The 24,344-nt window shown below is 46.3% G+C and overlaps 1 protein-coding gene across 1 annotated transcript in view; it reads left to right on the plus strand.

The window, feature by feature from the left end:
- LOC124287992 (DNA polymerase subunit gamma-1-like) overlaps nucleotides 1–23,949 on the plus strand; it is a 43,358-nt gene extending 19,409 nt beyond the window's left edge. Inside the window, 19 exon segments of the mRNA XM_046724500.1 lie at nucleotides 5,532–5,714; nucleotides 6,124–6,310; nucleotides 9,671–9,771; nucleotides 10,689–10,830; nucleotides 10,832–10,941; nucleotides 13,377–13,545; nucleotides 13,727–13,804; nucleotides 14,132–14,289; nucleotides 15,117–15,170; nucleotides 16,193–16,310; nucleotides 16,483–16,618; nucleotides 17,583–17,689; nucleotides 18,486–18,625; nucleotides 19,197–19,223; nucleotides 19,646–19,703; nucleotides 19,705–19,761; nucleotides 20,942–21,193; nucleotides 21,870–21,987; nucleotides 22,830–23,949. Of these exon segments, the coding sequence (XP_046580456.1) occupies nucleotides 5,532–5,714; nucleotides 6,124–6,310; nucleotides 9,671–9,771; nucleotides 10,689–10,830; nucleotides 10,832–10,941; nucleotides 13,377–13,545; nucleotides 13,727–13,804; nucleotides 14,132–14,289; nucleotides 15,117–15,170; nucleotides 16,193–16,310; nucleotides 16,483–16,618; nucleotides 17,583–17,689; nucleotides 18,486–18,625; nucleotides 19,197–19,223; nucleotides 19,646–19,703; nucleotides 19,705–19,761; nucleotides 20,942–21,193; nucleotides 21,870–21,987; nucleotides 22,830–22,930 (2,296 nt within the window). The 3' untranslated portion in view covers nucleotides 22,931–23,949.
- The last annotated feature ends 395 nt before the right edge of the window (nucleotides 23,950–24,344 follow it).

The raw sequence follows: 24,344 nt of genomic DNA on the forward strand, positions 1-24,344 counted from the left end.
CGGTCTGTGGACAGAGTATTCCACGGGCGACGGGGCATGACATGTATGCGTCGCCTGTCTAGAGAAGACTGGCCATGGCGGACACATGTACAATATGTCTTGGGTTTTCCCCGGCCCAAAAGCGGAGGCGGCGGACACGCTATTCTATAGAGAAATGCGAGGCGGGGTGGGGAACTGGCGCAGGTTCCCCGTCTAAGTCTAAGCGTAAGGGAAAAAAATCCCGAGGCCAAACCCCCTCTCCCGCTAGTACTGGTGGTTTTGATATGACACTAATGGACAAATTGTTTCAGCAGCATATGGACTCTGTGAAGTCCCTCGTTCGTGAGTCTGTTGGAGGTCTCCGCCAGGAGTTCCTCGCTCACTCCGGCCGGGGGGCGGAGAGTCAGGGGGTGGGATCGCCGGGCTCGGCTCGATCCCTCAGCCTTGAGGCGTCTGTAGACCCGTTGCCTCTGGCTTCGGGTCCGGACGCCTCGGCTGCCCCGGAGGGGGAGGTGCTCCCAGTCCCCCTCTCCGGAGTTGGCGCAGGGACCGTTGAGTATTCCTGGTGTTCCGGTCCCTCGCGCCTCCCGCCCCATGAGGCGGAGGCACCAGTTCTGCCTGGTCTGCCTCCAGCGTCTCGGGGACCGGGGTCGTGCAGACGCTTCCAGGCGCCCGGCGTGGAAGCGCTCTGTCTGCTCTTCCCTCTCTGTGCTTCCTAAGCGCTAGGCCGCCCACCGGGTCGGGTTAGGGTTCTCTTTCGGAGGAGACCCAGCCTCTGACTTCGGGCTCGGGCACCGAGTCGATGGAGCTTGGGGAGGTAGAGGAGCATGACGGAGGTTTCCGTTTTGCTTCGGCTCTGCGGGAGGTCCGGCAAAGAATTGCCGAGGGCCTACCCCAAGCCGCGGTGCCTGTTGGCCGCGCGGACTCGGCTGAGTTCCGCTTGCCAGGCGAGGCGTTTGCCCCTCGGCAGCCCTCGCAGACGCAGCTCCGCATTCTGCCTTCGTTGGTTCAGGACGTGGTCGAGCCCCTCTTGTCTGGTACCCGTGTTCGGTTCGACTTACCGGATTTAGTACGGAGGTACCAACTTGGGGATGACTCCCTGTTCGTTGTTCCCATCGTTGACGAGTGCGTGTTCACTTCCGTCGCCCTGGGGAGGCTCGGCTTCCTCGGAGCAGCTCGCTGCTCGGCAAGGGCGCCCTCACTCCACCGTTAAGCCCTGCAGCGCTCCCCTGCGGCACGCGTACCGGACCTACGAGGAGGTCTACCGGAACGCGATGCAGCAGGTCAGGGTGGTGGTCCATGAGGCCTCTCCTCGATACAGAGGTCGGCCCTGGAGGCGGAGGGGCATGCTGGCGACATTTCGCCTTCCGGAAGTTCAGGCACACCTCGCGAGCGACTCTTTGCGGTCTGCTGCGTCGACGGTGATGTGCGCAGTCATGGGGATGCGCAGGCTGTGGCTGTCGACGTCTCGGTACTCGGCAGCGACGCAGCAGACCTTGCTGGCCCTCCCTTTCCGTCTGGGAGCGACCCTCTTTCCAGGGGCCCAGCAGGTCATACGGGAGGCTGCCGCTGCAGCTACCTCCTTCAAGGATTCTAAGGCCTTGTTGGAGCACCCGCGGGTGTCTCGCCCACGCGCTCCCGTTCCACCTTCCTCCGCCGGGGTGCAGCCTACACCCGAGTCTGCCAGCTGGCTTCGGCCGCTTGGTAGGGGTAGGAGCAGGTCCGCCAAGGGTAGGGGCAAGGAGCAGTCCTCGACTAGCTCCCAGCCTTTTCGCGGGCGCGGGAGGTCTGCCCCGACCTCCCGTTAACCCATCAGGCTGCAGCTCAAGCCGTGTGTCATTTACCACTGTGGAAGCGAGGTCCGCCCTACTTCACCGGCATACGCCGCACTCCGGTGCCGTCATGTCAGGCAAGGGCGGACATATTGCGCGACGAAGTTCAGGCTCTGCTGGACAAGTCCGCAATCGAGCACATTCCACCGGGAGAGGAACAGGCGGGATTTTACTTCACGTACTTCCTCGTCCAGAAGAAAGACGGCGGGTTCCGTCCGATTCTCAACCTCAAGGGGTTGAATCGCATGCTAGAAGTACCATCCTTCAAGATGGAGACACTGCGCTCGGTGATCTCATCTGTTCAGCCTGGCGATTGGCTCACGCCAATCGACCTAAAGGATCGCGTATCTGCATGTGCCCATACATCCATCGTTCAAGCAGTACCTTCGGTTCTCTTACGACGGGATGTGTTACCAATTCAGGGTGCTCCCCTTCGGCATATCGACTGCCCCAAGGGTGTTCACCAAGCTCATGTTAGTCCCAGCTACCCTCGCTCGCTCGCAAGGAAGGCGTTGTTACCCTTACCTCGACGACTGGTTGCTCGGAGCACTAACACAGCCAGCGAGTCTAGATGCTACTCACACAGTGATAGACATTCTAACTCGACTAAGTTGGATAATCAACCTCAAGAAATCCAACCTGGTACCCACCCAGGACTTGGTTTTTCTTGGAGCTCGATTCCAAACGAACAAGGATCTCATTTCCTTGTCGCCCGACCGGATCACCAGAGTTCGGGAGATGGTATCTTCGTTCCTCTCCCAGCCCCAGGCACCAGCACGGACTTGGCTCCGTCTACTGGGCCATATGGCGGCGACGATCTCTGTAGTGTGGCGGGCGCGGTTGAGGATGCGTCCTATACAGCAAGCTTTGGCTCGGCTGTGGACTCACACGGAGGATCTGGAGCGCAGTCTCACAGTCCCCGAGTGGTTGACACCTCACCTTCAGTGGTGGACAAATGTCGGGAATCTCACCAGGGGGATCCCCTTGGAAATCCCGACGCCAGCTCTCACAGTTCAGACCGATCGTCCCTCACGGGCTGGGGGTGTTCTGGGCAGTCTGTCGGCGTCCGGACTCTGGTCTGGTCGCCGAAGCCCACCTTCACATCAGCGTGTTGGAACTGAGAGCTGTGCAGTTGGTATTCGGCTTCAGAGAGCATGTCCGTGGCCAGGTAGTCCGTCTTCAGTTGGACAACCAGGCGGCCATGTCGTACATCCTGAAGCAGGGAGGCCGGTGTCCCCAGCGCTCCTCCGGAGGCGTGGGACTTTCTCCTCTGGTGCGATCAAGTACGACTGTCAGGTACTCCTGTTTATCTCCGGGGCTGGAGAACGTCGCGAGCAGATCGCAGCTCTCGCCGGATCCTGGCCCCGCGCGAGTGGATGCTCGACAGGCAGATTTTCAGAGTAATCTCCCCAGTTGTGCGGGTCGTTCCAGGTGGATCTGTTTCGTCCGTCCGGCGGGGCGCATCAGACACCCGATGTTCTGCTCTCGGATACGGACCCAGGGCGTTGGCTGCCAACGCCTTCCTGCTGGATTGGACGGGCAAAGTGCTCTGGGTGTTCCGCCGTTACCACTCATTCCCGTGTCCTTTCACAGCTGTCCACCCAGCCAGCTCGGCTACTTGTGCTACTGGCACCGCTTTGGCGTCCACAGAGCTGGTTTCCGGTAATTCTCAGGTTTCTGGCTCAGCCTCCTGTTCTATTACCTTTACTGACCGGACATTCTCACTCAGAGCGGGCCCACCCAAATCCACGGATTCAGTGGGTGGCTTGGCCTCTGTCAGGTCTAACCTCGAGGCACGCTTGGAATTCCTGCAGCAGTTGCAGACACAATTCTGGCTTCGGTGGGATTCGACAAGCGTTCAGTACGAGGATAGGTGGTCCTGCTATGCGCTGGTGTTCAGATAGGGGCATTGCAGATCCCTTTTCTCGCGGATTTAGTCCGGTATTGGAGTTTTTGCAAGCTCGTTTGGAAGAAGGCCTGGTGGCTTCGACCATTCGTGGCTACTCCACCGCTATTTCCACTTTTCACACCCCTGTCGATGGTGCTCTTCTGGGGCAGCACCCTCTCGTTACAAGCAGCTTTCTTGCTGGCCCGGAGCGGATTCGACCTGCGCGCCAGGCGAACCAGTCCACCTTGGGATTTGTCAATTGTGCTAGATTGGCTGTCGGTCCAACTTTCTCACACCTATCGGCTATTTCCATTCAGTTGTTAACTTGGAAAGCTGTTTTCTGGTGGCGGTAACATCTGGACGTAGGGTCGGCGATTTACATGCTATGTCGTCCGACCCGGCGCTGACTGTGTTTCACACGGATCGTGTCAGTATTCGCCTCCCAGATACTTACCGACCGAAGGTCGATCACGCTTTCCATGTGACAGCTCCTATCGAACTTCCTACTCTTACCCAGCCTTCCACATCGGGGACCACTCCCCGTTGGATGTCCGTAAGACGCTCAAAGTCTATATCAAACGAACGCAGGGAATCCGTACGGGTACCCAGATGTTCTGTTGTTACAGTGGCGGGAAGGCTGGTGTGCCAGCGAGCAAGCAGACTTTGTCTCGCTGGCTAGTTTCGTGTATTTGTGCCGCTTATCAGGCTAAGGGCAAGCCTCCCCCTGAGGGGTTGAAGGCTCACTCGGTCAGGGTAGTAGCCGCATCAAAAGCTTTTGCATCGGCACTCCCCATTGAAGAGATCTGCTCTGCGCTATTTGGAGCCGGCCAAGCCGCGTTTATCTACGGCACTATCAGCTCGATACACATTCCCGTAATCGATGCGAGCTTTGGCCGTCTGGTTCTCTCCAGTGGACAGTGTCCTGCCACCCTGACCGAGTGAGTCTTGGTTTATTGGTTTGTTTTTGACGCTGCTGTACAATAATTGCGTATTATTGACATATCTGCTACTGTGAGCTAACTACATGTACCCCTTCGATTCTCTCAGGAGTTATTTGTCGAATGTGGCGGTATTTACATTCCCCACGGTGCTCACTAATAGAAACATGGTGGGTGGGGCTTTGTTGACATTCGCACCCACGTCGTTGTCTCACTATGCTAAATGGAGGTCATCTTTGAGTACACTTCCTCCCTGTCAGTTCCCCTCCCATAATGCCTCTCGCGGGCGCAACTGGGACAAGTGACAGGTGAGTGTTTATGGCGTCTGTTCAAATTTTTTTTTTCCATGATACGATCGCTATATTTGTGTGTGCTTGGACAGAATTCCCTCCTCCCTGGCCTCCGGTCTTTGGGAGTCTGTGTTTATGCTTAATATGTACCCCAAGGACGATCTCTCTGAAAAGAATTAACCAAACCTGAAGAGGTTTTCAATTCTTTGAAGAGTCGTCCTTGGGTAGGGCCTCCTGCCTCCCAATTCTGTTCACTGATATATTCAGCAGAAGGAATGATGATACGGGTCTAGGAGCCTACCCAGTTGGTGCGCATGCGGAACGGGAGGTAACTCCGTGAGGTAGGGGCCGTATAATAAATAAAAGAGTTTATTTATTGTTCAATCTTTTTATTCAAAAAACATTGATACAACTGTCACAGGACATTTTTCAGCCGGAAAATGCATAATATGTACCCCAAGGACGACTCTCTTCAAAGAATTGAAAACCTCTTCAGGTTTGGTTAAATTTATATCACCTCGAAAGCTCTGGGGGTCTCAAACCTCGAAATTTTAGTACCTTGAAAATTTCCCGGTATACGGTATTAAGATGTTTGTACTCCCAGGTTCCCCCACCCTGTGACACTGGCGGGGATGTTGGAGATGGGGACGTCGTACCTGCCGGTTAACACGAACTGGGAAAGATACATACAACAGTCGAACACCACGTACTCCGAGATGCAGCGTGAGCTGAAGAACCTACTGATGTCCCTGGCCAATGATGCCTGTGCCCTTTTGGAGAATGATGGGTGAGAATATGTTGCACTCGGGACCAGGCTCAATCTGGTTCACACATCTATACTATTCAAAAGAAATTAAGGAACACCCAATAGATGGTGTGTAGTGCTTATCCAGCCTTTCAGTTTTGGGTATTCTTTAACTTGTTTTGGGTAAAATATAACATTATCTGCACTTTACAATCTGCCTTGGCATGGTTGTTATATTGTTGACCACATCTCCCTTTATTCACCACCAGGGAGTGAGAAAGTGAGTTTTATGCCGCTTTTAGCAATATTCCAGCAATATCACGGCAGGGGACACCAGAAACTGGCTTCGCACGTTGTACCCATGGTGGGAATCAAAACTGGGTCTTCAGCATGACAAGTGAACGCCTTACCATATTTTGTATTGAGATTGAGTGTATTTTTGCATTCCCAGTTACAAGGACGACCCGTGGCTGTGGGACTTGGACTGGAGTGTCAGGGACTACAAGCTGAAGAAACTAGCTACCAAGTCTAAACACAAGGATCTGCTTGAAGAGACTTCAGATAACCCAGAGGAAGATGCACCTTTCAAGAATCCAAATGGAATCGACATGTTGACAGCAAAAGATTGTATTATTCAGGTACCTTTCTGCAGTGTCTCTTTAGAATAACTCTAGAGTCATAATATCATGGCTTGTTGAGGTCATACTGTGGTGATTAGATGTCACGTATGATTGTGTAGGACCATATATGCACTCAAAGAGAAATTTGTGCTTGAGTGCACATGCGTATGTTTAACATGGATACCCAACTAACTAATAAGTGTGGTTTTACGCTGCTTTTAGCAATATTCCAACAATATCACTGGCTTGTATCTTGATCTCCTGGGACGACATTACGATTCTGTGTTGTGATAAACCATATGCCCAGAAGATGCAGATCTTGTTTTGGTTCCAACTCTGACTTCATAAGGTTCACCAGCCATCCTAGTTGAGTGAGCAACTTGATCGTGAAGTTCAGCTGTATTCTGAGTAGACTGGCATCTTGGTGAACCTGAATGCCGTCGTCCAAGTAGAAGGCATTGCGTAGACCTTGATGATGTAGATATGTGACTATAGGCTTGGTTATGCGTGAGAATAGCCACTGGGCCGAAGATATTCCAAACGGTAGGACGTTCCACTGGAAGTGCTGCCCTCTGAATAGGAATCGCAGATACTTTCTTGATTCCGGATGTATGGGGATGTGTAGATTCGCATCTTGCAGGTCTATGCTGGCCATGTAATCTGCTGGACGGACGAGTAGTCTGAGTTGAGGTAGGTGGATCATTCTGAACCTCTCTGGTTTCAGTAGATAGTCTTATTTGAATTACGCATGTTGTAAATCAGTGTGAACTTCTCCTTGGAGTTTTTCTTGGGTACTATGAAAATTGGGGAGTAGAAGCCTGGAGTGAGATGATGCTGATCTATTATCTCTACCGCCTCCTTCATAAGTAGTGAGTTGATGGCTTCTTGTAGTTTGTCTGCCTGCTCCCCTGCATAGTCGAAGACCATCGGGCTGAGAGTTGGCGGAGGTGTGGCCTTGAGTTGTATCCGTAGTACTTGGGAGACGTAGTCGTCCTCTTGTATTCCCAAATGTTTCCAGTACCTTTGTAGACGTCCACCCACTGTCGATGGTTTTACAGGAACGGCTGGGGGTGAAGCTGGAGTACTTCTTCTCCTTTGCCTTCTGTATGTCGGAATATTTGGACTTGCTGTTATACTTTTGCGAAGTATGACGAATGACTTTGGCCAGAGTATCTATGGATTTTATCATCATAACTTCTCTAGAGTCGTGCGTGGCTTCCTTAGCTGCATCGTCTATTTGTCCTCCAAAGATAGTAGGCGCCTCCCATGGAGCTCTAAGTAGTGGCTGGGTGAATCTGTCACTCCATGAACAGGATGCAAGTACCCCTTGTCTGTGTAGTAAAGTGAGACCTGCAGATATAGATGCCACATGGTCCGATAAAAAGTATTGGTCCTTCTTCTGAGTTATGAGCGTCGAATATATCATTCTGTCCTCTTCCGAACTTGAGTTCTGGAATTTCTTGGATATAGGTTCAATCGGAGGGATAGTGACCAAGTCAAAGTCGTCATCACGCATCAAGTAAGTGTAGACTTCATCTTTATCCTTAGAAGGAGACTCAAAGTTCAACCCGTTGGCAATACAAGCTGTAACCTCTGGGTCAGGGAAGACGAAGTCTGCTTGCTCATTAAGTATCTCCTGATTAGTAGAGCTAGACCTCCACGGATCATCTATCTGCAAACCTGTATCCCTTCGCGAAAGTCTATCTTGAGAGTCCTCTCTTCGCGAACCTCTATCTGTAGATTTATCTCTTCGCGAACCTCTGTGATGTGAGCCTTCTCTTTGCGAACGTCTGTCGCTAGATGTATCCCTTCGCGAACCTCTGTGATGTGAGCCTTCTCTTCGCGAACCCCTGTCTCGTGATGAGTGACTTCGCGAATGTCTGTGAGAGATATGAGATCTCGATCTAGAGCAGCTAGGTGTAGGAGATGGATCCTTCGATGTTGTCGAATGTTGAGGGTTCACAGATGTAGAACGGTGAGTAGGCATGTCATGTCTTCTATCCTCCTCCAAGATAACAGAGTCATCTGACTGTGGAGACCTTCGCAAAGGTGTCTTGAGACGTAGTTCTATGTGGAGTAGGTTCGCACAGGTCCATTGGTTTGCGCACGGTGTCAGAAGATGAGAGGCTTCGCCGAGCCTTCGCTTCTTCCTCGAACCTCCATTCCATCAAATAGCCATCATCTGGTTGGTGAATTGTCTCATAAATTCACCTGGATCAAAGTTCTGCGTTGATTGAAGCTGCTGCGGTGTAGACGAAGCGTTTTCTCGAACGCTGATGAGTTGTGTGTCTCGACTTCACTGCGTTGAGAAGTTGGTGGTAGTTCGTCAAACATCTGGCCTGCTGTGACCGTTGCAGGAGATGATCTAGTAGTCGTGGAAGTCGATTGTGTCGCCAGTCTGAAAGGTACTTCGGGTAGAAGTAACGGGGGATCATCAAAAACGTCTACTTCATGTGGAGGTAGTATCTCTTCGTTGAAAGATTTCTGATGCGTTGACTACAACTACATCAGTACAACTTACTTTTTCTTGGCTTAAGTCGGAGTCAACAGCGTTGTAGCCGATCTCTTCTTAGCCCCCGTACCAGCAGACTGCCCCGGCAACGTACTCAACATAGCACCAGTATTATGAATCTCCGCAGTAGCAATCAACATACGGTTTGCAGGCTGATCTCCTGTTTTATCAGCCGTGACTTGAGATGACTTCCTCGTCCGATCCATGGCACGTCTATAGATATAAGACAAATATTGATTAAATTGTAGATTTGATAAATCAACACAATAAGTACAGCGCAAGCTGGAAGAACATGGTTTTATGCACGAAGGTCATTAGGGGGGTGAGGAACAGCCATGGATAACCTGTGCAGGCAAACACTGCAAGATTTCATGAAATGTTAACAAAGTTACATAACGATGAAATTATGACACAAATACAAATAATTTTTCAAATTTATGCATATAATACATAATAGTTATTGCCAAATCCATACTCAACGTAATTTGAAGAATAGGACCTAAATAAAAAGGATATAATGCCGTATAAGGGACTCCAGTGCTCGCCCAACCATCCGCTTGGGGGAAAAGGGAGAGAGTGACAAGTAAGGCTGGTCACATGACTGTTTGCATGGGAAAGGGCAAAAGGGAGGTAACTAGTGGGTGAGTGTAATTTTACGTCTGCTTCGGGAACTTCAAGGGATTCAAGTGTTCCACTACCATTCGCAAGGGAAAGGGAGATAAGCAAAAGATCATGAGTCAGGATAAGAAAAAATAAGAGAAATAGAAGGCTGTCAGCGGCAGGTAACACGGTGAATACAATGCCATGAATGTTAAAGGTCTCGCCTAGTTAGGGATGACATATCTGAGTCTTTTGTCTTCTTCAAGTCAGAGGACGAGCAAGAGGAGAGAGAGGAACTGGTTGCCATGGTGATGTCCACAGCTGGCAGGGTTCCAAAGAACGAAACCTTCATGGCTGGGTATCCAGCGTGAGTATAGATGGTTGCTCATAATATCGATCACTCAGGGATTAACTCTGTAATGTTTCTGATTGTCAGAGAAATACAAGTCACTTCTACAAAGCCATAACAGTAGTTATGGCTCTATCAACATGCACTTGGAAACTTTTAATTTTAGGTTTTGTATCTGATATATACTTCAAACCTGGGACTGAATATTGACCCTCTGAGCAGGTCTAGATAATTCCCTGTCACTAGATTGTCTGGCTCAGATTCGATTATTTGCAGGCTGCTAACATATAACTGGAATATTTCATGTCTTTTTGAGAGTCATGTATAGTATCTATATAACCCAGGATCAGGCTTTGAAGATAGTATGGCACTACATGCAAGTATTGTCCTTGGTTTCTGTCATTATTCAATGTTTCATGTAATTTCTATTCAGTTTCCTTAACTGTACGCTGCACTTATATGCAGAAGAAACACCTGATGAAGGGGAAAAAAGTAGAGGGAACTGCAGTGTTCTATGGATAGTTAAAATCCGTATCACCTTGTTTCAATTTGATTATTATCAATGTGCCTCTTTGGCACCAACATTTTTGTAGAGCCATCTTTCTCCATTTCTAAACTTGTAGAACAAGTTTTCCTGCTTGAAATCATACAAATATCTCCCATTTCCTGCTGATATTGATATCCATGAAGCTCCGGGTTAGAATCTTCAGCAACCCATGCTTGTCGTAAGAGGCGGCAGGATCGGGTGGTCAGCCTTGCTGACTTGGTTGACACATGTCATCGTATCCAAATTGCATAGATCTATGATCATGCTGTTGATCACTGAATTGTCTGGTCCAGACTCGATATTAACAGACCGCCTCCATATAGCTGGAATATTGCTGAGTGTGGCGTTAACAAAACCAACCAAGCTGATACTGATTTGTCTCCTCCAGCTGGTACCGTGACCTGTGTCCGCGGCCTAAAGCTGAAGACTGGTACCCTGGCCCCTCCCTGATCAGCACCCAAGTGCGAGTCACCCCCAAGCTGCTCCGCCTCACTTGGGAAGGCTACCCTGTCCACTATAACGAACAGCACGGGATGGGGTTACTTGGTTCCTGGAGAGACGGAGTCCGAGATGGACACGGAGTTGGCTAGTCAGGACGATGAAGAGGACCTCGAGGAGGAGGAAAGAAAGTTTCCCTTACAGTAAGGATTCATGATTGTGCCTAGAATGTTGTTATCCCATTATAGAATGTAGATAACAGGGGGCGGTGGGGTAGCCTAGTGGTTAAAGCGTTGGCTCGTCACGCCGAAGACCCGGGTTCGATTCCCCACATGGGCACAATGTGTTAAGCCCATTTCTGGTGTCCCCCGCCGTGATATTGCTGGAATATTGCTAAAAGCGGCGTAAAACTAAACTCAGTCAGTCAGTCAGTAGATAACAGTGGTGCATAAGTCTCAACATCCTCTTGACTCCCCTCCAAGCCCCTGGACTCTACAACCCCCCAGTACCTTCAGGAGTCCACAGTCCCCAGACCCAATACTTTTTGTACTCCACACCCACCAGATGTACAATCCCAGTATTCCACACACCCTAGACACAACGCCCATTGACTCAACAACCCCAGACATAACACCCCTGGACTCCAAAAACACCAAACACAACACCCTCATTCATCCACAGTCCCCAAACACAACACCCTCATTCATCCAGTCCCCAAACACAACACCCTCATTCATCCAGTCCCCAAACACAACACCCTCATTCATCCAGTCCCCAATGACAACACCCTCATTCATCCACAGTCCCCAAACACAACACCCTCATTCATCCAGTCCCCAAACACAACACCCTCATTCATCCACAGTCCCCAAACACAAAACCCTCATTCATCCAGTCCCCAAACACAACACCCTCATTCATCCAGTCCCCAAACACAACACCCTCATTCATCCACAGTCCCCAAACACAACACCCTCATTCATCCAGTCCCCAAACACACCACCCTCATTCATCCACAGTCCCCAAACACAACACCCTCATTCATCCAGTCCCCAAACACAACACCCTCATTCATCCAGTCCCCAAACACAACACCCTCATTCATCCACAGTCCCCAAACACAACACCCTCATTCATCCACAGTCCCCAAACACAACACCCTCATTCATCCACAGTCCCCAAACACTACACCCTCATTCATCCACAGTCCCCAAACACAACACCCTCATTCATCCACAGTCCCCAAACACAACACCCTCATTCATCCAGAGTCCCCAAACACAACACCCTCATTCATCCAGTCCCCAAACACAACACCCTCATTCATCCACAGTCCCCAAACACAAAACCCTCATTCATCCAGTCCCCAAACACAACACCCTCATTCATCCCCAGTCCCCAAACACACAACCCTCATTCATCCAGTCCCCAAACACAACACCCTCATTCATCCAGTCCCCAAACACAACACCCTCATTCATCCAGTCCCCAAACACAACACCCTCATTCATCCAGTCCCCAAACACAACACCCTCATTCATCCAGTCCCCAAACACAACACCCTCATTCATCCAGTCCCCAAACACAACACATCCTGGACTCCTGAACATGGAGACCATCACACACTGGCAGCCCAGTCACAGACACATGCCCCATGATCCCCTCTCACTTTTCTGACACATACATTTGTCCTATTGATGAAGATACCACCACCTCTGTCCTTCAGTTCCCTGACACATACATTTGTCCTATTGATGAAGATACCACCACCTCTGTCCTTCAGTTCCCTGACACATACATTTGTCCTATTGATGAAGATACCACCACCTCTGTCCTTCAGTTCCCTGACACATACATTTGTCCTATTGATGAAGATACCACCACCTCTGTCCTTCAGTTCCCTGACACATACATCGGTCCTATTGATGAAGACACCACCACCTCTGTCCTTCAGTTCCCTGACACATACATTTGTCCTATTGATGAAGATACCACCACCTCTGTCCTTCAGTTCCCTGACACATACATTTGTCCTATTGATGAAGATACCACCACCTCTGTCCTTCAGTTCCCTGACACATACATCGGTCCTATTGATGAAGATACCACCACCTCTGTCCTTCAGTTCCCTGACACATACATTTGTCCTATTGATGAAGACACCACCACCTCTGTCCTTCAGTTCCCTGACACATACATTTGTCCTATTGATGAAGATACCACCACCTCTGTCCTTCAGTTCCCTGACACATACATTTGTCCTATTGATGAAGACACCACCACTTCTGTCCTTCAGTTACCTGACACATACATTTGTCCTATTGATGAAGATACCACCACCTCTGTCCTTCAGTTCCCTGACACATACATTTGTCCTATTGATGAAGACACCACCACCTCTGTCCTTCAGTTCCCTGACACATACATTTGTCCTATTGATGAAGATACCACCACCTCTGTCCTTCAGTTCCCTGACACATACATTTGTCCTATTGATGAAGACACCACCACCTCTGTCCTTCAGTTCCCTGACACATACATTTGTCCTATTGATGAAGACACCACCACCTCTGTCCTTCAGTTCCCTGACACATACATTTGTCCTATTGATGAAGACACCACCACCTCTGTCCTTCAGTTCCCTGCATGAGTTCCTTGCCTCCACCAAGCCAGAGCTGTACGGACCTGACTACGAGAAGATCAAGCTGGCAGAGAACCCCCTGGGAAGAGGATTTGATGTCAACTCCATGGAGCCGTCAGAGTTGAGACGACACTGGGCTTTAGTCAATGAGACCAAGCCTCGCAAGGTGAGATGACTTATATACTATCAAAAAGAAGTTATAGAGTATATGAGCATTTTTGGCATATTAGCAGGTGGGTATTACAACCCTCAAGTGAAGGTGTCCTTTCTATTTGAAGCATGTTTATTCAGAAGAACTTCACCTTTATGTGAATTATGTATCATGTTTCTGGACTTTTATCTTGTAGCCTTTCACAGCCTCCCCTGGTGACGGACCGTTTGACATCGGTTTGACTGGCTGTGTGTTCTACAAGATACCACATAAGGTAGGTAACAGTCGGTACTGGCGTTGTACGCACTGCCCTGGACACCTACACAGCTGAAGGGAATTGGGTTCTTTCATCTTGTGCTAACTCTTTATGGTGCATATCAATTCTGTTCATTCGCCTTACAGTGACAACTTAGTTTTTTCTGATTACAATGAGAATCCTCATCACACAACATCTGGAGCTAATGTGTTGGAAGCAATAAGCACTCAGCCACTTATAAATCTTACAATTCTAAATTCCTGTTTGTGCATCACACTTTCAAATTTGGCTGAATGTACATGCATTTTCAAAGTCATTGCTGTCTTCACATCTCCCTGTTCCAAGGATGGCAACAACAAGCGAGTGGGGAATCCACTGGCCAAGGACTACCTTCTACGTGTGGAGGATGGAACACTGCGCACAGCCACCGGAGCAGATGCAGACCGGGTTTTGTCTCTGGGGAAGATGTGCTCCTACTGGAAGAACAACCAGCAGAGAATAGAGTGAGTGAAGTTCTCAGAAACTTGACCATCTGCCCAGAGTCCTGTTGCACAAAGACCGCCTCCGTAGTGTAGTGGTTAGAGCGTCCGCCCGGGAGAGCGGAAGGTTCGCTGTTCGATCCCCGACCGCGTCATACCAAAAGACATTAAAATATGGTACTTGTTGGTCCCTGCCTGGCGCTCGGCATTAATGGGTACAACAAGGACTGGTCGGCTCGGATTCAGTATAATGTGTCTGAGTGGGGTATTCATGCTTCACTGCGGCATGGTATCTCAGTGGGCTAGCACTATAAAACCAGCTTAAGTCTGGGCTAGTACAAACAGTCGCACATACACATACACACGCATGCACGTTGTCATATGAGCGAAATATTCTCAAGCACGTCGTAAAACCCAATTTCACCCCCGCCTCACCTGTTGCACAAATGGTTTTAGTGTTACAAGTGTCATAAGTCTGTTATAAAATGTGTGTTACATATGTCTTACCACTAAGACTGGACCCAGGTCTCCAAGAATCCAACTGGACATCTCCTACTGTCCAGAATATTGCATGTGTTGTTGAATATGACAGAGGTCCATAAGTAATCAAGTCTGGATCAGACAATCCAGTGTTTGACATTATGAGCATTGAGTTAGGCAGTGAGACCTTTAGACATGCAACATTGCAATAATGTAGTCCGAGTTTGAATCCTCATTCCCATTGTCATACCTTCACCTTCCACCCGCTTGTTACTTATGAATGTCAAAATCCTCTGTATATTTCACACAGTTTCAGTGATTGATTGTGTTAATTACTTAAATCTGTTGCCGTATATTGTTTGATGTTTCAGAGGTCAGATGGCACTGTGGATGAAGAAGGGAGAACTTCCCAAAAGCATCACAAGGTAAAGTTGATTTATTTTGGACTTTGTTAAAATAATATTGCATATATATATGCTCTTCCATACAGCATAACATACGCTGACTGATCTAGGCTTATGTCCGTTCCATGGGGGGGCGGTGTGTGTTTGTTTTTTGGTCTGTACAACTGATGTTTGCTAGTGCTGTTTGAACTTATTGTCTGTATGTCATGTTGTGTCACGTTTGTCACCACATTAAACATTATGATGCACTCTTAGTTCTATTATTTCTGGGAAACATTTCTATACATGTACTATGTATCATTTGACCCTTTATTAGTGACGCCTTGTATATGTAAATGTATTGTGGATAACCATCTTACATGACAAAATGTCTCATACTTTTCAATCATTTCAAGAACTCCTGATCATGGCGGTTACTTTGAATTTAAACAGGTAAACTTTTATCAAAGACCATAAAGCTTACAATTTTTCTTGAAAAGAAAGAAAATTTCATTTGCTCAACGTTCTTAAATTTCATGAAAAATAGCAATGCTGTGTGTGTTTATTTCATTCAACCACCATTTATTTCTGTATTACATGAAAAATAGCAATGCTGTGTTTATTCCATTCAACCACCATATATTTCTGTATTACATGAAAAATAGCAATGTTGTGTGTGTTTATTCCATTCAGCTACCATTTATTTCTGTATTACATGAAAAATAGCAATGCTGTGTGTTTATTCCATTCAACCACCATATATTTCTGTATTACATGAAAAATAGCAATGCTGTGTGTGTTTATTCCATTCAACCACAATTTATTTCTGTATTACACGTATATCAGCAACTCCATGACACTGAGAACATAACCGCATCACTTTACAGTCAGATAGAGTACACATTGACAGATTTTTTGTTCTCAAAGGAGAACTGATATACAAATTGACATGGAACTCTGATGTAAGGGAGATAATTCATGTATATCAGACAACAAGAAACCACTTTTCTACAAGACTAGTTTGTCTGTGTATGTAGACATGACCAGATAGTCTGTGTTTGCAGCCAGGAGGACTACGAGGAAGATGGCTTGTACGGTGCAGTGGTGCCAAGGATCGTCCCAGCCGGAACCATCACACGCAGAGCTGTCGAACAAACATGGCTGACTGCCAGCAATGCCTATGTAAGTCAAGTTGTATGCTTCAAACAAAGTAAACAAAGTGTTGCCAGTATTTTGTGTATATTTTTCCATACTCTTTTTTCCAGAATTTCAAATATTTGTTGCAGAAATATGTGTGGTTTGTAATGAAATATGTGATACCCAGCTAGGTGTAATGGGATTTGTATTTCTGCAGCCTGATCGTATCGGCAGTGAGTTGAAGGCCATGGTCCAAGTTCACCCTGGCTACCATTTTGTTGGAGCAGACGTGGACTCACAGGAACTTTGGATAGCCTCCATTATTGGTGATGCCACCTTCCAGAAAATACATGGTATGTATATATACTGTTTTCCTACTATGTAACCCACTGTAGATTCCAGGCTAGAATAGCTTCTAGACACCTTTACTTGTCGAGATGTGTCTCCTTCCAGTAAAATACTACTTCCCTGCAACAAATACCGCTTTTCTGCCTACATGTACTACTTTTCTACATACATATTCATCTTACCTACCTGTACTACATTCCAACCTGCATATACTACTTACCTGACAACATATACTACTGACCTGACTACTTGTACTACTTTCCTACCTATGTATACTTTTTAATGGTCATGCAAGAGGTCCTCCAGGGAATGAAAGATCAGACTTCGTAAACTATTTTGAAAAAAATAGCATATGAAGATAATGTAAAAATCCAGAACATTTAGGAATTGGTTCAGTCGCAACTTGTTTTAATTTTTTATCAAAATGGTCTCAATGTTAAATGTTTGCTTCTAACAAATTGAATGATATAAATGGTATTTTTTCAACTAAATATTGTCAGTGTATTTGTTTGCTCAAAGATTAAGGCTGGGTCTTCAGCAAACAATGAAAATCAACATGCCTGCCCAACAACTCAGTGAACAACTGCACCCTGTTGCAGGCAGACCGCCTCCGTGGTGTAGTGGTTAGAGCGTCCGCCTGGAGAGCGGAAGGTCACGGGTTTGATCCCCGGACCGCGTCATACCAAAAGACATTAAAATATGGTACTTGTTGGTCCCTGCCTGGCGCTTGGCATTAATGGGTACAACAAGGACTGGTCGGCTCGGAATCAGTATAATGTGTCTGAGTGGGGTAGTCATGCTTCACTGCGGCATGGTATGTCAGTGGGCTAGCACTATAAAACCAGCTTAAGTCTGGGCTAGTACAAACAGCCGCACATACACATACACACGCATGCACGACCTCATATGAGCGAAATATTCTCAAGCACGACGTAAAACCCAATTTCACCTCACCTCACCCTGTTGCAGGCTGCACAGCCCTAGGCTGGATGACCCTGCAGGGAAACAAGGCCGACAAGACGGACCTCCATAGTAAGACAGCAGAGACAGTCAGCATCAGCAGAGACCACGCCAAGGTAGGGGTGGAGGGTAGGGCTAGGTCCACACCAAAGTAGGGGTGGAGGGTAGACGTAGATTCACAGGCAGGTAGGGGTGGAGGGTAGGGGTAGGTCCATGGCAAGGTAGGGGTGGAGGGTAGGGTAGGTCCATGGCAAGGTAGGGGTGGAGGGTGGGGGTAGGTCCATGGCAAGGTAGGGGTGGAGAGTAAGGATAGGACCACAGCCAGGTAGGGGTGGAGGGTAGGGCTAGTTCCACGCAAAGGTAGAGGTGGAGGGTAGCGGTTGGCACACATCAAGCTATGGATGGAGGGTAGGGGTAGGTCCATGCCAAGGTAGGGGTGGAGGGTAGGGGTAGGTACATGCCAAAGTAGGGGTGGAGGGTAAGGATAGGACCACATTCAGGTAGGGGTGGAGGGTAGGGCTAGTTCGACGCAAAGGTAGGGGTGGAGGGCAGGGGTTGGCACACATCACGGTATGGGTGGAGGGTAGTGGTAAGACCACGTCAAGGTAGGAGTAGAGGGTAGGGGTAGATACACTGCCAGGTTGGGGTGGATGGTAGGGGTTGGCACACATCAAGGTATGGGTGGAGGGTAGGGGTAGATACACTGCCAGGTTTGGGTGGATGGTAGAGGTAGGTCCATGCCAAGGTAGGGGTATGATAATAACATAACAAGTATGATAATGTTTAACATGTTGTACATTAGGATTGTTGCTCTTGATATCAGTCACTGGTTTGTCTGGACCATAATCATTATTATGTCACAGTCATATAGCTGGAATTCTGAGTGTGATATAAACACATTGTTGCCTCCAGGTGATGAACTACGGACGCATCTATGGGGCGGGGCAGAGGTTTGCGGAGAGGCTGCTGGTGCAGTTCAATCCCCGCCTCACCCCCGAGGAGGCCAAGCAGAAGGCCAAGAAGATGTACATGGCCACCAAGGGCAAGAGGAGGTCAGTACAAACTGTTGGTAGTCTGCCATCCTCACATAGAATTAGACGAAAAAAACGTTTTTACTTTTCAAATCAACAATGCTGTAGACTAGTGTTGCTTGTTGTCCTGAAATCTGGCTCCCATGTCAGACACTGTTACTGTGTCTGAATCAGATTGAGTGTCTCATGGGTTGTTGTGCCAGGAATGGTTAAAACCCAATTCATTCACTCATTGTAAGGAAATGACACTATGTCTAATTGTAAGGTACCAGTTTATGTTCAAGTGAACTACAGGATATATCTAGAATACCAAACTAAGTAGCCTCGGAAAGTAACATGGAAAAACTCCTATTTTCTGAATTACAATTCCATAAAGTGTTATAAATTATGCATTAAAACCTCATCCTCTTTATTGTAACTGTTATTTGGAAATACAAGTCACCTTGACCAAAACATGTTATGGCCATTATAATATCTCAGACAGATTTCATGTGAGTGTTTTCTCTCTTTGACTGTCAATGAAGCAGGCATTCGTTCTATGGCACAGTATATTTTACTCTGGGTACAGATTTAACTCCCTTGTTTATTTCAGCCAATCGGGACTATGGGTCGGAGGAACGTAAGCTGTTAACTCCTCTTAGAATCATTAACCTCAAGATTTAGAAGGGCAAAGGTTACCCTGTTGTCCATTTCTTCCTTTAACTATACAGAGTTGCCTCCCTTAGGCATGCCTGGAACATATGACCTTGGGTTATAATCCCAGATTTGCACTGATTGTTTATTGTTTTGGAGCACCATCCCAGGCTCATGGTTCTAAAGCAGTAGCATATTTCTAAAACCGGTATCACTAGGAGCTTTCTCCATAATTCTTGCTGACATGTTGCGATATGACTCTCCCATAATCACTATAGAGGAAGTTAATTCTGGCTTCAGTTTTATTGATATAACTGAAATACTGTTTAGCCATCTCTCTCCCATAATCACCATTCATCAGTTTCCTGGATGTGTTTGTTATATCGGGCTGTGTTATTTCTGTTGAAGTGAGAGTCATATGTTCAATGGCCTTGAGAAGATAGCAAGATCGGAAGAACCATTGACGCCCTGTTCTGGGATGTCGAATCAGCAGAGCTTTGGAGCCAGAGCATGTTCTGGACGATGTAAGATTTCCCCAAAGCATCACCTTCATTACAATGAGGTTCAGTTTGATTTCACTGAAGCATCAGCACAGCATGAAACAAATGTCACTATCGGAATCATTTGACTGACTGACTCACTGAGTTTAGTTTTATGCCGCTTTTAGCAATATTCCAGCAATATCACGGCGGGGGACACCAGAAATGGGCTTCACACATTGTACCCATGTTGGGATTCGAACCCGGGTCTTTGGCGTGACGAGCCAACGCTTTAACCACTATGCTATCCCACCGCCCCTGAATCATTTGAATAGTTGTAGGTAGTAATAGGTGTACCCAGAATATTGGCAGTCAGAAATGTACGCTTGATGTGAGAGATGACTAAATAGATCAGGCAGCGTTCGAAATACCTGCCTGCCCGACTTCCCGGGACAGGTTATTTTCAACACGGACTACCAAATTCTCAAATTCACCTTCCCGATGGTCGGGGTAAAATTTAGACACATAGGCGGATCGGATGTTCGGGGGTGTTTGAAGGGGTGTGCAACAAAACACCCCCACCCCACCCCCACCCCACCCCTTTGTGCTGAAAGTTTGTTAAATGACCATGGAAACTCGGGTGAAAATGAAGTGTGCACCCCTCCTTTTATCAATAGTGTGCACCCCCCCCTTTCTCAAAAAGCTGTATCCGCCCCTGAGACATGTAAAGATATTTGGGGAGAGGTAAGTTTAGGTCAGGGCTGGCAAGTTTTACATTCCCATTGGAATTCCATGTGAGAGTATTGACGGCAAGCAATGTATGCAAACACCCCCAACCTTGACTTGGTTGAAGCACATCGTTGTATCCCAACTGTATAGATCAATTGTATAGATCAATTGTATAGATCAATGTTCTTGATGTGAGTCACAGTACTGGCTACTACAGACATGATCTGTTACAGAATATCTGGGGCAGTAGAAAACAACAAAGCACAAGTACAATGTATCTTATAGCATAAGATGTAATAATCCTAATATATGCTGTTCTTATTCACTCACTCACTCACTCATTATTAATGTATACCACCAATTAAATCATGTTTTGTAAAATGTAGCATATCGGTCAGGTATCAAGTGCTTTTGAGAAGAAATGATATTCAAACACTTTTTCACCATGTGTACAGCACTATTGCATAGCTGAACATATTTTGTCAATTTGTTTCAGTTCATGACAAGTCGAGTGAACTGGGTTGTCCAGAGCTCCGCGGTAGATTATCTCCACCTGATGTTGGTCAGCATGCGCTGGTTGCTGGAGACATTCTCCATCAAGGGGCGCTTCTGTATCAGTATCCACGACGAGGTCCGCTACTTGGTGAGAAGTGAAGATCGGTACCGAGCCGCCCTGGCCTTGCAGATCACCAATCTATGGACTCGATCCATGTTTGCCTCCAGGCTTGGAATGAAAGATCTACCTCAGGTAAGTAAACAAGGACAACCAGGTCATATTACTCCTGCGGTTCTTGTAAATATATTACAGTATGTGATATAATGAATCATAACATGGGATGTTGACTCACAGGATTTATGATTATAATGTAAATTCTACCATGACTTCAGTAAATACTGGATTGTGATTGGCTAATCAAAGTCAATCAGAGGTATATTTTCACGTTTATCAGAGGTATATAATGATATTGAAATAGCTCTAAATTTGACTTAAAACGGAACATAGAGCTATTTCAATATCATTATATACCTCTGATTTTCCAACACAGTATGTCATTTTTTAAATCTTAAGAACGCAGTTATAGTAGAATGCAGATAAAAATACTGTGTTGGAAAATCAGAGCTATATAACGAAATTATAATAGCTCTACGTTCGGTTTTAAGTCAAATTATAGCTATTTCAATATCATTATATACCTCTGATTTTCCAACACAGTATTTTTGTCTCCTAAATAAAGATAACAATCTCTAAACTGTTAACAGCGATAACTCTTGTTTGAATTTGGCATTGATCACTAATAATTTTAGATCAGATCAAAGAGTTGAATTAACATATTCTCAGAAATTTCTCATCAAAGAATTCCTTGTTAGAAGCATGTTAAGAAATTCAGTTTTTTGTAGTATGTTGAATTACAATCCTGTTTCAGTCGGTTGCCTTCTTCAGTAGTGTAGACATTGACACCTGCTTGAGGAAGGAGGTTGTGATGGACTGTAAGACTCCCTCCAACCCCCACGGTCTGGCCAGGGGCTACGGTATTCCACAAGGTAGGGCATTTCAATTTGGAAGCTGTGAGTATGTTATGATCGGTGGGTTTTATGTAATGTTGTCTGTGTGAGTTGGTTGAGTCTAATATTCAAGCGATATCACAGCAAGGAACAACAGATACCAATGGTGGGAATCAAACCGTGGTCTTCGACATGAACCACTAAACTACCCCACTGCCTCTCTGACAGTGGGGTTGATGAGGTAGCCGAGTGGTTAAAGCGGTCGCTCATCATGCCAAAGACACAGATTCAATGTGTGTACAATGTGTGAATCCCATTTCTAGTGCCCTCTACACTAGGGACAGTGGGAATCTTGTTAATCCATTCATGTGCGTGACTAATTAGATGACAAGGCATTTGGCTACCTTAAGAGAGTCATAGTCCATGATACTGATGGAATATTGCTAAAAGTAGTGTAAAAAACTAAAATCACTCACTTATCTAATATTCTTATGAATAAATGTTTAGCTATTAACTTGTTAACTTGAAAGTTATTTGAAAGTACAAAGGAATGGAACTAATGAGAATGTTCATATATATTTGTTTTGAATAACATATGAATTCCTTTAAAAATTGATGATTTGAATCGAACCCACACCCTCAGTCAGGCATCTGATCACCAGCACACAAAGTCAGCCGCCTAACCCGCTCAGCCTCTGCAGCTTCCACCCAGGGTTTTGGTTCAAATCCCAGATGGGACTCAACCCAACAAAAAAATACTAGAATCTGTACTTTACTGAGAAAATGTAATCCCAAATATAACATGTTACATTTGACCATTTTCTAAATGGCATTGTGTATTCATTGAATTTTTTTGTTTTCTGTCACTTATATATTTGCAGGTGCTGCCCTGGATATTTATGAAATACTCAAGATAACAAATGGGACGCTATGTGCCAAGTCCCAGAATAAGACAGCACCAAGTGGCACGAAGGAGAACTAAGTTTGTCAATGTTGGGATGATTGAATCATCTGTTAATAAAACCAAAAATGTCTGTTCAACCTTTCACTAGACACCAGCTCTATGGTCTTGTCAATGAAGTGTATACCCAGAGAGCATCATACCAAAGACATTACAATATGAAACTTGTTGTTTCCTTGCCTGGTTCCCTCTCACCTCATCCATGTATATACAGCATATGCTGTTTTATTATGTGATACTTATCATAATAGAATCAAAAATGTCATTTGTGGTTGTGTATATGGAATGATTTGTTTTTGTTGTTGATTCAAAATGCAGCCCATCAGGAATCCCGTGAGAATATAGTTTTATCTATGTTGTCGTAACAGGTGACATAATGGATCCAGGGTCAGGTTTGGTGATTTGGTTGGTCATGGCATCAATCACTGGACTGTCTGGTTCAGACTCTAGTATATACAGAACATCTTATTATTGCTGGAATATTGCTGAGTACAGCATTAAAGAACAATCAAACAAAGTGATATGGATGTAGACCAAGTGTCATCCGGACTTCCTCCCTCCCTCCCTCATCATGATCCTGTTTAAAAGGGGCAGTGGGGTAACCAGGCAGTTAAAGCGTCCCATCGTCACGAGGAAGGCCTGTGTTCGATATAATATGTGAAGCCCATTTCTGGCGTTCCCCTTTGATATTGCTGGAATATTGCTAAAAGTAGCGTAAACCCCAACTCACTCACTCACTGATTAACTCACTCACCTGTCCAAAATGGTGCATAACCAAGTTACTCACTCACTCGCTCACCGAACCTGATGAATGGCATCAGGAATACAGGGGTAGAGATTTTTGTTTATGTCAGAAGAGGTCTTTAATCTCTAGAAGCATTTATTCTTGCAACAATTTCAGTTCTTTTCTTGTTCATTACTGAAACATCATGTGTGATTTTGTTTTGTCATTTTATGTTATGGGGCTATCATCCAAAAAAGTGCAGATAAAATAGAAACAACCATTTTGTGAATGTTTGTAGTAAATAAAACTCAGTATTGTGTAAAACCTTTTTTTTATATTTCCTTGGCATGAGTTGCCCAGAAACCAGGGCTGATCGCAGAGTTGTTGCACTAACTCCCTGCTGCTGTGCCAATGTTCCTGGTGTGTTGGCAACAAGATTATGGGATAGAAAAAACTTACATGTGGTCAATGGATGATGCTATGGATCTCTGCTACTGTTTGCTGTGTTGAGCTGCATGAGAAACCTGCTAGAAATCTGGTCGGTGTGAATCCCAGATAATCTGTGACTATGATTCTGACTTTGTCAGCACCATACTCATGCTCGTTGCTCATAATATCAACCTCTCGTTTGTCTCTCCCATTATCGACCCGTTAAGATCCGGTTAGAATATTGATCTTCAGTAACCCATGCTTGTCGTAACAGGCGACTAA

This window comes from Haliotis rubra, unplaced genomic scaffold (assembly GCF_003918875.1).
Source record: "Haliotis rubra isolate DU_JTF1 unplaced genomic scaffold, ASM391887v1 Scf41, whole genome shotgun sequence".
In the NCBI taxonomy this organism is placed as follows: Eukaryota; Metazoa; Mollusca; class Gastropoda; order Lepetellida; family Haliotidae; genus Haliotis; species Haliotis rubra.